At 35.8% G+C, this 12,255-nt stretch overlaps 1 protein-coding gene across 1 annotated transcript; it reads left to right on the forward strand.

Annotated features, from left to right (window-relative positions):
- The first annotated feature begins 5,777 nt into the window (after positions 1-5,777).
- Positions 5,778-8,750, forward strand: LOC126712610 (protein PLASTID MOVEMENT IMPAIRED 1). Its single transcript, XM_050412007.1, has one exon. It carries the CDS (start codon positions 5,953-5,955, stop codon positions 8,581-8,583), a length of 2,631 nt encoding a protein of 876 aa, XP_050267964.1. The 5' UTR covers positions 5,778-5,952; the 3' UTR covers positions 8,584-8,750.
- The last annotated feature ends 3,505 nt before the right edge of the window (positions 8,751-12,255 follow it).

Here is a 12,255-nt window from a genome sequence, read left to right on the forward strand (position 1 = left end):
TGTACTTGAAGGTTCCAACTGATAAATAAGTTTCAAAAGGGAAACAGTCTATAGAGTATACACATTCGGTATTATAATAAAAAATAAAAAACCGCTCGAAAGTTAAAACACCTGAACAATGTATTGAAAGAAACCACAGCAAATGTATGAGCAAACATAAACTGCTACATGAACAAGACTTCATATGGGACTGGTACAATTTTTATTTCATTCCTAGCTACCTTTCATGGTTATATGGCATGCCTCAGCGGTTGGTTGCATCACAGGTTGCAGCTTTCCCCTTGGGGACACAACTTCCGGATAGCGTGGGAGCATCGGTGGCACTTCCTCGTTGGTTAGGCTTAGGTTCAAGATGTCCTTCAGTGCCATAGGCATTAAGCTTGTAGTCCTCCAAATTGGAGTATTTTACGTAAGGACTACTCTCAAGAGGCAGCCCTTCCAGTGCTGCATTCTTCTGTTCTTTGGGTTCTGTCTTCTGCACCATTTGCTCATTGTTCTTAGACATCTCTCTCTCTCTCTTTCAGATCAAACATGAGTGTTACTTATGGAAGCATCAAAGTAATGATGTCCAAGAGCTTGCAAAAGTTCTGTCAGACCAGCAAAAAAAAAGCCAGTTTGACCTGTTCTTCAGTGTGTGCTTCCCTCATCATTCTCTATTCTAAAGACTTCAACTTGCAATATGCTCCTTCCACCTGATCATCATGAAATATTATTGCCATTTGGCACATAATTTCCCACACATACATCAATTAAATTAACTCTTTGTCTGATTAATTGTAGTTGGGAGTGTTTTTTTTTTTTTTTTTTTTTTGTGTGTGTGTGACCATATAAAGGATTAAAAGCTGATTATATAAGTCAGAATCACACTATCAAAATTACTTTTACTAATTCTGTTAAACTAACTTACAAGTAAATGGAACGGGCAAGTTGCATTGGTACACAAGCTAAGACTAACGACTAGTTCGATTATGTCTAAACTACTGTTCCAATTTCTATGATGACTTGCTGGAATATTTGCACTTAATTTGAACCTTGAACATCAAGGGCCACTCAACCTTAGGCCAAATATTAAAAAAAAAAGGCCTCCTACACGATAAAATAAATTATATTTTTAACTTGTCTTATAGTATAGCAAAAAAATAATAAGCAAGATTCCTCACCCAGTAAAAAAATATAAAAAATTAAGGCCTCCTTTATTGCCAATATAGTGCATCGTCTATCACTCTATCTATATGATAATATAAAATTTTTGTTAAGATCCTAAAAATTCAATGAATAATTTTTTTTTTTAAAATTATCTTCTTTCAAATGTTTTGCATTGTATTAAAATCAAAATTAATAGTGTGGGGGATTTTTCCTCCGCAAGCTTATTGTCCTCTTTGGGGAGCCAAGCCCGCAAGGTTTTGTTTCTCGTCCCCGAGTATGGAAGTCCAGGATTTTCACCTCAGGCCAAGGGCTTTGCCTTGTAGCCATTTTGGCTTGACACCTTTGTCCCACATCGGTTAGAGATGCGCCCCACTCATGCTTTATATGCCCTTGGAGCTTGCATGAGTGTACCACTACTCCGCATGCGTAGTAGTGGTACACTCATGCAAGCTCCAAGGGCATATAAAGCATGAGTGGGGCGCATCTCTAACCGATGTGGGACAAAGGTGTCAAGCCAAAATGGCTACAAGGCAAAGCCCTTGGCCTGAGGTGAAAATCCTGGACTTCCATACTCGGGGACGAGAAACAAAATCTTGCGGGCTTGGCTCCCCAAAGAGGACAATAAGCTTGCGGAGGAAAAATCCCCCACAAAAAGGCGCTTTTGAGGGCAGTGCCCATCTCCAGTTATTGGGTAGAGGCGTGCCTTGCTCTCCGGAGAGGCAACAAAACCGTGCGGGTGTCAAGGGTGTCAAGCCTCAAAGAGGTGAAAATCCCGAAAATCCCTCTCCGGAGAGGCAACAAAACCGTGCGGGTGTCAAGGGTCTCAAGCCTCAAAGAGGTGAAAATCCCGAAAATCCCCAAAGCGGACAATAACTGGAGATGGGCACTGCCCTCAAAAGCGCCTTTTTGTGGGGGATTTTTCCTCCGCAAGCTTATTGTCCTCTTTGGGGAGCCAAGCCCGCAAGGTTTTGTTTCTCGTCCCCGAGTATGGAAGTCCAGGATTTTCACCTCAGGCCAAGGGGGCGTAGTAGTGGTACACTCATGCAAGCTCCAAGGGCATATAAAGCATGAGTGGGGCGCATCTCTAACCGATGTGGGACAAAGGTGTCAAGCCAAAATGGCTACAAGGCAAAGCCCTTGGCCTGAGGTGAAAATCCTGGACTTCCATACTCGGGGACGAGAAACAAAACCTTGCGGGCTTGGCTCTCCAAAGAGGACAATAAGCTTGCGGAGGAAAAATCCCCCACAAATAGTTTTTAAACAAATTCGCTACTGAAATCCAATGTCCAATACCTGAAATATGTTGTCAAGAGAAACGGTAAACTATTTCAAAAACCTAATATTTATTATGGTATTAATGGTTTAGATTTATTTTTAGAATTAAAATTTGTAAAAGAAATTTTACAAATAGATGAAAAATAATCCAAATGACTTATTAAATTATATAAAAGGTTAGATTATTTTTCTAATGGAGTGCTTTCAAAATACTTAATAACAATACATGTTACAGTTGCTTCTACATAAATGAGTTTTCTAAAATTAAAATGAATAAAATCCTATTTAAGATTCGCTTATGGCTATATCACATAAAAAATAGTAGATTAGCTATATTACCGATTGAAAAAAGAAATATTAGTAGAAATTTAACATAATAACATTCTTAGAAGTAATTTAAAAAAGCAAGAAAATAGATCTAAATTTCGACCAATAGGGTATTGCTTTATCTGTTGAAGTATTAATTAAGCCCCAAAAGCATCAAAAATAAATTGTTTTATCAAAGAAGAAATAGGGGGGAAAAAAAAAACTATTCGTGGGTTGTGCTCTTGACTGTTCGTTTTCTGTGTGGGAATTTAAGACTTAAGAGTCTATAGAATTTTCAAAGTTACAACTCATAGTCTCCCACACAAAAACAGAAAAATGACTTTCTATCTTTCTCTCTCAATAAAGCAAAACTGAAAACTAAAATCAAAAGACCCAAAAATAAAAAAAAATCAATCTCTGCTAACCTCAAATTTTCTTTGTGCTCACGGCTGGAAACTTTGTCATTCTCTCCATTTAAAGTTTTAGAAAGTGACTTTTTGAAGCTTTCATTGCAACTCCTTTTAATTTGTGTGCTTCAGAGTTCAGGCTCTTCTCTCGATCAGGTTTGGCTCTAAAACGTACACTTTCATATTTGTTTTAAGCTCTCATACTTTTTCAATTTCTCCTTCTACGTGTAAGCTAGTAAAATTGTGCTTGATCTTGGCAATGGTGTTTTACTTTTATCGTGTAAAACACCACACTCTTCATTTACACAGATATATGCATGGCAGAGTAGTATAGGTTTTATCCACAAAAGTAAAAGAATAGTAATATAATCTATGGGTCCACTGTCCATGACAAACAAAGTTTCTTTTTAGACTAGTTTGAAGATAAACTTTTTTAAACTCTTTATATATCTTTATATATGTAAATTTTAAAAATCTAACCGTTGGATTGAATGTTTTTAGGATATCATTTATTCTTGCAAAATTTCATGAAAATTAAAGTTCAATTGCTATTTCATCACAAATATTAAAATTTCAAGTTTTTACAATCTAAAATTATGTATATAAAATAAGGTTATAAATTAAATAGTAAATAATATTCAGTTTGAACGAAATTTGATATGTATGTCAAGAACATAAGAAATATGAAATTCAACAGTTAGATTTTCAAATTTGATACCCAAGAATGATTTATATGAGAAGTTTAAAAAATTTCTCTTCAAACTGGTTCATCAATGACATTCCTATTTTTGTTTTTGTTTTTGCTTTTTATTTTTAAATAAATTTTAACTTATTATATCTTTGTTTGTTGTTATATATATATACACACACTAGTTGTTAACAAAGTTTTGTGGAAAAGAAAAAATCGAATAAATTTATAACTAATTACTAGTAAATAAAGTTAAAATAAAAATTAATTAAGAGATACCAAAAATATAGTTTCATTAAAATTTCAATCATATCTTTTTAGAATTTGGTTGCTTAACTCAATAGATAGTGTGAGTTTTAGTTGTATATTTTGTTATTTTATCAAATTCTAATTCATTGAGAAATGTAATGAACCAGTCTTTATTTATGCAAGTTAAGATTATATGATACTTTTATGGTTAAATGAAGCTACAATAGTACATTTCATAAATTAGTTTCTATTATTTATTCTTGAAACTTTTTTTATTCTAGTTATTATAATTTTATTGATAGATCAGAATTTCTTCTTTTTTTTTGTAGTATTTTTTTAATTATATATGTTTACTAAAAATATCTACACACATCTAGATATGAACAACTTTAAGTAAAAAGAGAGAGAGAGAGAAAAAGAGAAGCACAGATTGAGTCTTCAAGATTTCTTTGGATAAATTTGTTACTAGCAATAAACACAATATAACCAAAAAAAAAAAATTAGGGCAAAAATTTCACAAAAGAACTAGAAATCTTGCATCTAAAAAATAGAATATATATATATAAAAGCTTCAATTTAGTTATATGGCTTTAGGCCCCAAGATGTATGGAGCTAGTCCTACTAGCCCTATTGAACATTTAGTATGGCCACAAGGTCCGAGCTTTATGTCCTTTCATATAGTAGGAGAGCTGCATGCTTACTATGAAATCAGATTGTCAAAATTTTGTGAAAGTTTTGAAAATTGAGAGTTACTGAGTAAAGTAAAAGCTTGGTGATTTCGGAGTTTGCTTCTATCTTGCTTTTATGGGGACTAGCTCATGCTTACGACACTAGTGTGTTATCAATATCATGCAAATACCCAAATGAATAATGACCATTATTTTTTCATAAGCGGACAACAAATAATTGTCAAACTTCAAAAAAAAAAAACAAATAATTGTCAAGCCTGTCAAACTGTAGGAATAACAGGACATTTTTCCTTTAAATTTCCTTTGATAGACAACTTTTTAGCTATATTATACCTATAAAGAAAAAAGTACATACATTAAAGGATTTAAAGTACACAACAGGTGAAGCTAAACCGATAAAGGATTTAACTTTTTTTATAGATGTTAAATGATGAACTAATTTGTGCTGCAGTGATCATTTATTATAATAATTAATGTTTACAGTCGTTTCTATTGAAAACGGCTAGTACTTGATATGATGTATGTTAAGAGACAGAGACACAAAGAAGATGGGGTAGGAAGAGAGACACAAGAGGTAATAACTATTTACTTAATAAGATAATAGACCATCAATGACAGTTCTTGAAGGCTTGGCCTCTTTGAGCCCAAATAAGTCAGTATGTTCTTGCTTGCCCTTTAAGGCTTTACTATCAGACTAATTGACATTTCCAGGTGGGGTTATTTCCCTTTGTAGTATAGTTTCACATTGCACATCACAATAACTAACAAGAACAACCTTTCAGAGGTTGCAAGTGGAAAATGTTTTTAAAAAAATGAAGGAAGCTTCATGGGTGAAAAAAAACAACCATACTACATACCAGAAACAAACATTGAATTTTATGGGACCAGATTGCCAACTTGCTTACACTTTCAATCCTGTCTCTTTCACAGTGAAAGAGAGTGGGAATACTAACGTTTATCTCTTATCCTTCATACAATCAGTGCAACATAATTGGTTCAGAAAAGACCAACAATTGCCACATTCATAATCAGTTGTGGCAGTTTCTCCACCTCAGAACTTTTCAACCTTCTTAGCTCCTTATCTTTTCTTGCATTCCAAGTTTCCAACTCTCTGAATGTACATTTAATATCATTACTTTCTAAATCATTTCTGCATCCACTTCTTCTTCTTTGCTTTCTCTAGTCTTCAACAATGGCAGCAGAGTACTCAGGCAAGAGGAATTCCAATACTCAGATCTTGGAAGAACTTGAGGCACTCAGCCAATCACTCTACCAATCACATACTTCCACCACCAGAAGAACTGCCTCCCTTGCTCTTCCTCGAAGTTCTGTTCCTTCAGTCCCATCTGCTGATGAGATTGGCATAGTTAAGGTTGAGGAACAATCCAAGAATAACAAATCACGAAGACGTATGTCCTTGTCTCCATGGCGTTCCCGGCCAAAGCTTGATGATGAAAGCGAGCATAAGGATAGTGTTAAGATAGCAAATCAGCCAGAGGTCAAAAGGTTGGATGAAAGAACAACTTCTTCAGCAGAGAAGAAGGGAATTTGGAATTGGAAGCCAATACGAGCTCTCTCCCATATTGGAAAGCATAAATTGAGCTGCTTGTTTTCTGTTGAAGTTGTCACTGTCCAAGGCCTTCCAGCTTCAATGAATGGCCTTCGGCTCTCTGTATGTGTCAGAAAGAAGGAAACAAAGGATGGAGCTGTTCATACCATGCCTTCAAGAGTTTCACAAGGAGCTGCTGATTTTGAAGAGACCTTATTTGTCAGGTGCCATGTATATTGCAGTTCGGGAAGTGGAAAGCAGCAGCTTCAATTCGAGCCGCGTCCATTTTGGATATATGTGTTTGCTGTTGATGCTGCAGAGCTTGATTTTGGAAGAAGTTCAGTGGATTTGAGTCAACTTATTGAGGAATCTGTGGAGAAGAGCTATGAAGGTACAAGAGTTCGGCAGTGGGACACAAGTTTCAATCTATCGGGAAAGGCAAAAGGAGGAGAAGTACTTTTGAAACTGGGGTTCCAGATTATGGAGAAAGATGGAGAAATTGGAATCTATAGGAAGGCTGAGGAATTGAGGTCAGATAAATCTAAAATTTTCTCATCTTCTTTTGCCAGAAATCAGTCAAAAATATCCTTTAGTGTCCCTAGTCCAAAGATGTCAAGCCGAAAGGAAGCTTGGAGTCCTTCACAGACAGGAGCAACAAGAAGAGATCTTCAAGGAATTGATGACTTGAATCTTGATGAGCCAGCCCCAGCCCCAGCTCCAGCTTCAGCTTCAGCTCCATCATCCACTCCCTCTATTCCAAAGAAGGAAGAGCCAGAAACAAAGATAGAAGATCTTGACCTCCCTGACTTTGAAGTTGTGGATAAAGGAGTTGAGGTTCAAGAAAAAGAGGAGGATGCAGAAGGTCAATCTGAAAAATCAGTTGAAGAAAGATCAGTGTCAAGTGAGGTAGTCAAAGAAGTTGTGCATGATCAAGTACATCTCACAAGATTAACTGAGCTTGATTCGATTGCTCAACAAATAAAAGCTCTTGAGTCTATGATGGGAGACGAAAAAATTGTCAAAACGGAGGAAGAAACTGAATCACCAAGACTGGATGCAGATGAAGAAAACGTGACAAGGGAATTTCTCCAGATGCTTGAGGAAGAAGAAGCTAAGCCATATAAATTAAATCAACCTGAATTTCCACCTCTCCAGCTTGAAGGAACCGAGGATTCAACAGAATCTGAATCCAATGTGTACCTCCCAGACCTTGGTAAGGGCTTAGGCTGTGTAGTCCAAACCAGGAATGGGGGCTACTTAGCTGCCATGAATCCTTTAGATACTACAGTTGCAAGGAAAGATGATCCAAAGCTAGCCATGCAAATATCAAAACCATTTGTCCTACCATCACATCAATCTGTAACTGGGTTTGAATTGTTTCAGAAAATGGCAGCTATGGGGCTAGAGGAACTCAGCTCACAAGTTTTGTCTTTGATGCCCATGGATGAACTGCTAGGAAAAACTGCAGAACAGATAGCCTTTGAAGGCATTGCTTCTGCAATAATCCAAGGGAGAAACAGAGAAGGTGCTAGCTCAAGTGCTGCTCGTACAATTGCTGCAGTAAAACTCATAGCAACTGCAATGAGTACAGGCAGGAAAGAGAGAATTTCAACAGGAATTTGGAATGTGAATGAAGAACCATTGACTGCAGAGGAAGTTCTGGCATTCTCCATGCAGAAAATTGAGGCCATGGCAGTTGAAGCCTTAAAAATTCAGGCTGATATGGTTGAGGAAGAAGCCCCATTTTATGTTTCTGCACTCAATAGCAAGACTGTTGGAAGTGGTGGAAATGATCAGAGTCACCCCCTGGCTTCTGCTGTTCCACTTGAGGATTGGATAAAAAACTATAGCTTGGCTACTCCTGAAAGTGAGCCAGGGGATCCATCAGATATCACAATAGCAGTGGTTGTCCAGTTGCGGGATCCAATAAGGAGATATGAGGCAGTCGGAGGACCTGTGATAGCACTTGTTCATGCCACAGGTACTAACATCCCAGTGGATAAGTATGAAGATGAAAAGAAATTCAAAATAATGAGTTTACATGTTGGAGGCTTGAAGGTTAGGACGAGTGGGAAAAGACATGTGTGGGATACTGAGAAGCTGAGGCTGACTGCAATGCAGTGGCTGGTTGCATATGGTTTGGGAAAGGCAGGGAAAAAAGGAAAACATGTGCTGGTAAAGGGGCAAGATTTGTTTTGGAGCATTTCCTCACGAGTAATGGCTGACATGTGGCTCAAACCAATCAGAAATCCAGACGTAAGGTTTGCAAAGTAGGAAGTCTTTCTTGTTGAGGCCGCATTTATAAAGTAAATTCATTTCATAGTTAATGCCATACTAGTAGCATTACTTTTTATCCAAATTATAGATTTTACAGATTACAAAGTATGAAATTTGATGCAGTTGTGAGTTGTATTATATTGAAAGCATCGTTTGGTTGGATTTGGATGCAGTTTTGAAAATGCAAAGATGACATCAGTGTATTAGCATATTAATGAACAAAATACAATAGAACTACAAATATAATTGATTCAACTCAAATGGTTTACCTTGTGCGTGTGTGTTACAAAAGATGAATAGGAATCAACAGCAAGGTTAGTGATGGATTTAAAATGTATAAGTAAGATTAGTAATCATAAAACGAATGAATCCCTTCTTTAAATGATGGGACCGGCATCCATTCTGCACCATCATTTCACTTGAGGCAACAAAGAAAATCAGTTTTCTTGCCAAGTTAAAATTTAGTGAACTTTTGAACAGGGGTGTGCATGGGTTGGGTTGGGTTGGGTTAAGGGGATTTTTTAATCCAGCCCACCATGGTGGGTTTAAAAAAATTCAATCCAACTCAACCCAACCCATCATATAAGTCCAACCCAACCCACATGGGTCGGGTTAGGTTGGGTTGAACCCATGGGTTAGAAAATTTTTTTTTATTACTATTATTAATAAATTGAGAAAAAAATATAAATATAAATATATTAAAAAAAACCCAAAGATTAGTATCAATGTAACTCTTTAAAGGCAAACAACACTAATGACTAAATAACAATAGTAATTTACTAGGTTTGTGTGAACTAATTGGCTTTTATATAGGATAGGAAGAGTTGGTTATTAAAAAAAAAAAATTTATTAATTATATAATATATTTTAAATATATATTAAATATATGGGTGGGTCAGGTTGGGTTTGGCGGGTTTGAAATTTTATGACCCAAACCCAACCCGACCTGCTATCAAAAAAAATTTTTGTAACCCAACCCAATCCACCAAGCCTTAAAAACTGACCCAACCCGACGAGTTGGATTGGGTTGGGTCAGTTTTGATAAGTTGGCAGGTTGGCTGCACACTCCTACTTTTGAACTTTCAGTACAAGGATAAGCATTGGAATAGGCACATTAATCAACCATAAAGCCCCTAGAGGCATTTCACAACTGTCGCCCTAAGGATAGACAAAATTAATTGGTGTAATTTAGCTCTCATCTTAATAATCTCATCCAACACAATGATGATTTGTTTGATATACACAATCAAACTCGTATCTTTGAGAATTGTTCATTTACGATTCAACCAAATTCCTTTCTACAAATTCTCCTAATTTTGTGTCATGATGGATCTGGCATGGACCAACTTGAGATTCAAAATCTAAGGTGCACGGACATAGACATGGGTATAACACAGCAACATGAATAATTTTTGAAAAATTATAACATGAAATGGCAAGTACGACACTGGTATGAAGACGCAGATAAGATAAGATATAGCACCCTAAATAAAGTGTTTGTGCATCCTAGTTCAGAATAGCAACAATTTTTTTTTTTTTTTTTGAAATTTCAGAATAGCAACATTGATTAAAAGGCATTCCATCAATCAAATTGCCCTGTTCTAATATCCAAAACTGAGGAAAAAAAAAAGCTTTACCATGAAAACAAGAAGTTCACATGTTGAAGAGATGCCATATTGCCATCTATGGAATTTAAAGTAATGTCATTTTTTTTCTTCATGAACCTGAAAGGCTACAACCCTATAGAAGTTAAAACAGACACGTAGCTTATCAGGTGCGAATTTCATATTCAAAATGCCTTTACTATTTTGTTTCGGGGTCTTCAAAATGACTGGCTCTGCATAACTTCATGCACCACGCTTAGTACCCAATTCAAAGTATGCAACTACAGTCCATTATCAAACGATGAAAGAGACACGAAGTCACATTATAGGGATTATATTTATACCTTGTTAATTTTCAAGGCCATTCAAAATATAAAATACACTGAAACCACCAAGACAGGAAACAAGGCGAAGTTCTGCTTCACCTAAATCAAATCATCAGCCACACAAATGATGAAGTTTTGCTATAATATAGATTATCTATGCATAAATGTATTCTAAAATAAATAACCTTTATGAATTTGCAAAATGGCAGTATTCTTCTGCCATAACATTTGTGAAAGGTGATACCTGTATTATGGGACACATCTAATCTGTTACCTAACCTTCCAGCCTAGGAGTGGTCGGTAGGGCTTCTCACATTGGAGTTTTAAGTTTTAAGTTTTAACCCACAATGTCTACCTTCGTGCAACCCTGCCAACCCCCTTTAGACTTTAGTGCGTTTAGCAAGCCCAAATAAAGTTTTTTATTTGGACTTTTTAAACTTATTTTGGCAGGGCCATACCCAATATATATATATATATCCGTATTTTATACTTTTAATAAATGAATTTTTTTTTAAAAAGTGCATCCAAATATGCAATAGCATACTATATAATAATACTAGTATTATTCCGACTTGATGAAGATTTGTATTTAAGCTAAAATTTTTTAAATAATTAAAACTAAATTATTAAATATATGGTAATAATAAATTATAAAATAAGTAAATAATTTTAATTAAAAATTACTTTAAGTTATATGATAAATGTTAATGACTTTTGTAAGGACAAAAAATTCTGTCAACCCAAACTCACTTAGAATAATGAAATTTGTGTTATCCAACTAAGCCCAAACCAATAGATATTTGTAAAGAGTGTGGGGTAAAACAAGTTGGACTTAGCTCGAGAATTCAGACAGAGAAGGAATGAACGAAAGCCAAAGATTAAGTATATAAATGGTTCTTTACAATCTCTCGCCCGAGGACGATGTTCTTGCACAAGGATGTACACTCTTCTCTCTCTCTCTCTCTCTCTCTCTCTCTATCACTATTCTTGTTCTAATCTCTTTTCTTTTCTTTTCTCTTTTTCTTTTGGGGGGGGGGGGGGGGGGGGAGGGGATCCCTTCATATGGAAGTTCTCTTTTTTTATATACTCCTCAGCTTATTGCATCCTACCCTTTCATCTACAATCCCCCAAACTCTCCTTAGGACACTTTTCCCTTTAAACTTCTGTTGAAAGTGGTAGAAGGAGATGCTTAGCTTTGAATTCTACTATTCAGGTCACTTCCTCATCAATGCAGCTAATAAAGCTGTTGCCAGTCATTTAATGCGGAAGCAGTGGGTGAGCTTTCATTGGAAACTTCCTTAACCTGCCTTGACTCTCACTGAACACCATCCTCTCCATTCGGCCTTCCAGGAAGTATTTTGTCCCCTCTCCTCCTATCCTCCGGCGAATCCTCTCCTTAGGCTTAGAATGCTTTTATAGATAATCACAACTTGTTGTATCCTTCCTCGGTCCTCAAGTCCCCACAACTTTATTAGTGTTTGTTTATTTTTATATTTTAAAGTTCTCTTTGTGCTTTGTGTTAATTTCTTAATATGAGATATGGAATGAGTTTGATCATTCCTATTTGGGTTATGTTCAATCTGTCTTAGCCAGCACAAACAATAATAAACAAAATAGTTTCTCAATATTGAATTTTTCTTAGTGATATTCTAATTAAAAAAAAAAAAAAAAAAAACACACACTCACAAATTAAATACAATAACCAAAACCAAAATTCAAAACATACACAAAAGAGTTCA

Source organism: Quercus robur, chromosome 2 (assembly GCF_932294415.1).
Source record: "Quercus robur chromosome 2, dhQueRobu3.1, whole genome shotgun sequence".
NCBI lineage: Eukaryota > Viridiplantae > Streptophyta > Magnoliopsida > Fagales > Fagaceae > Quercus > Quercus robur.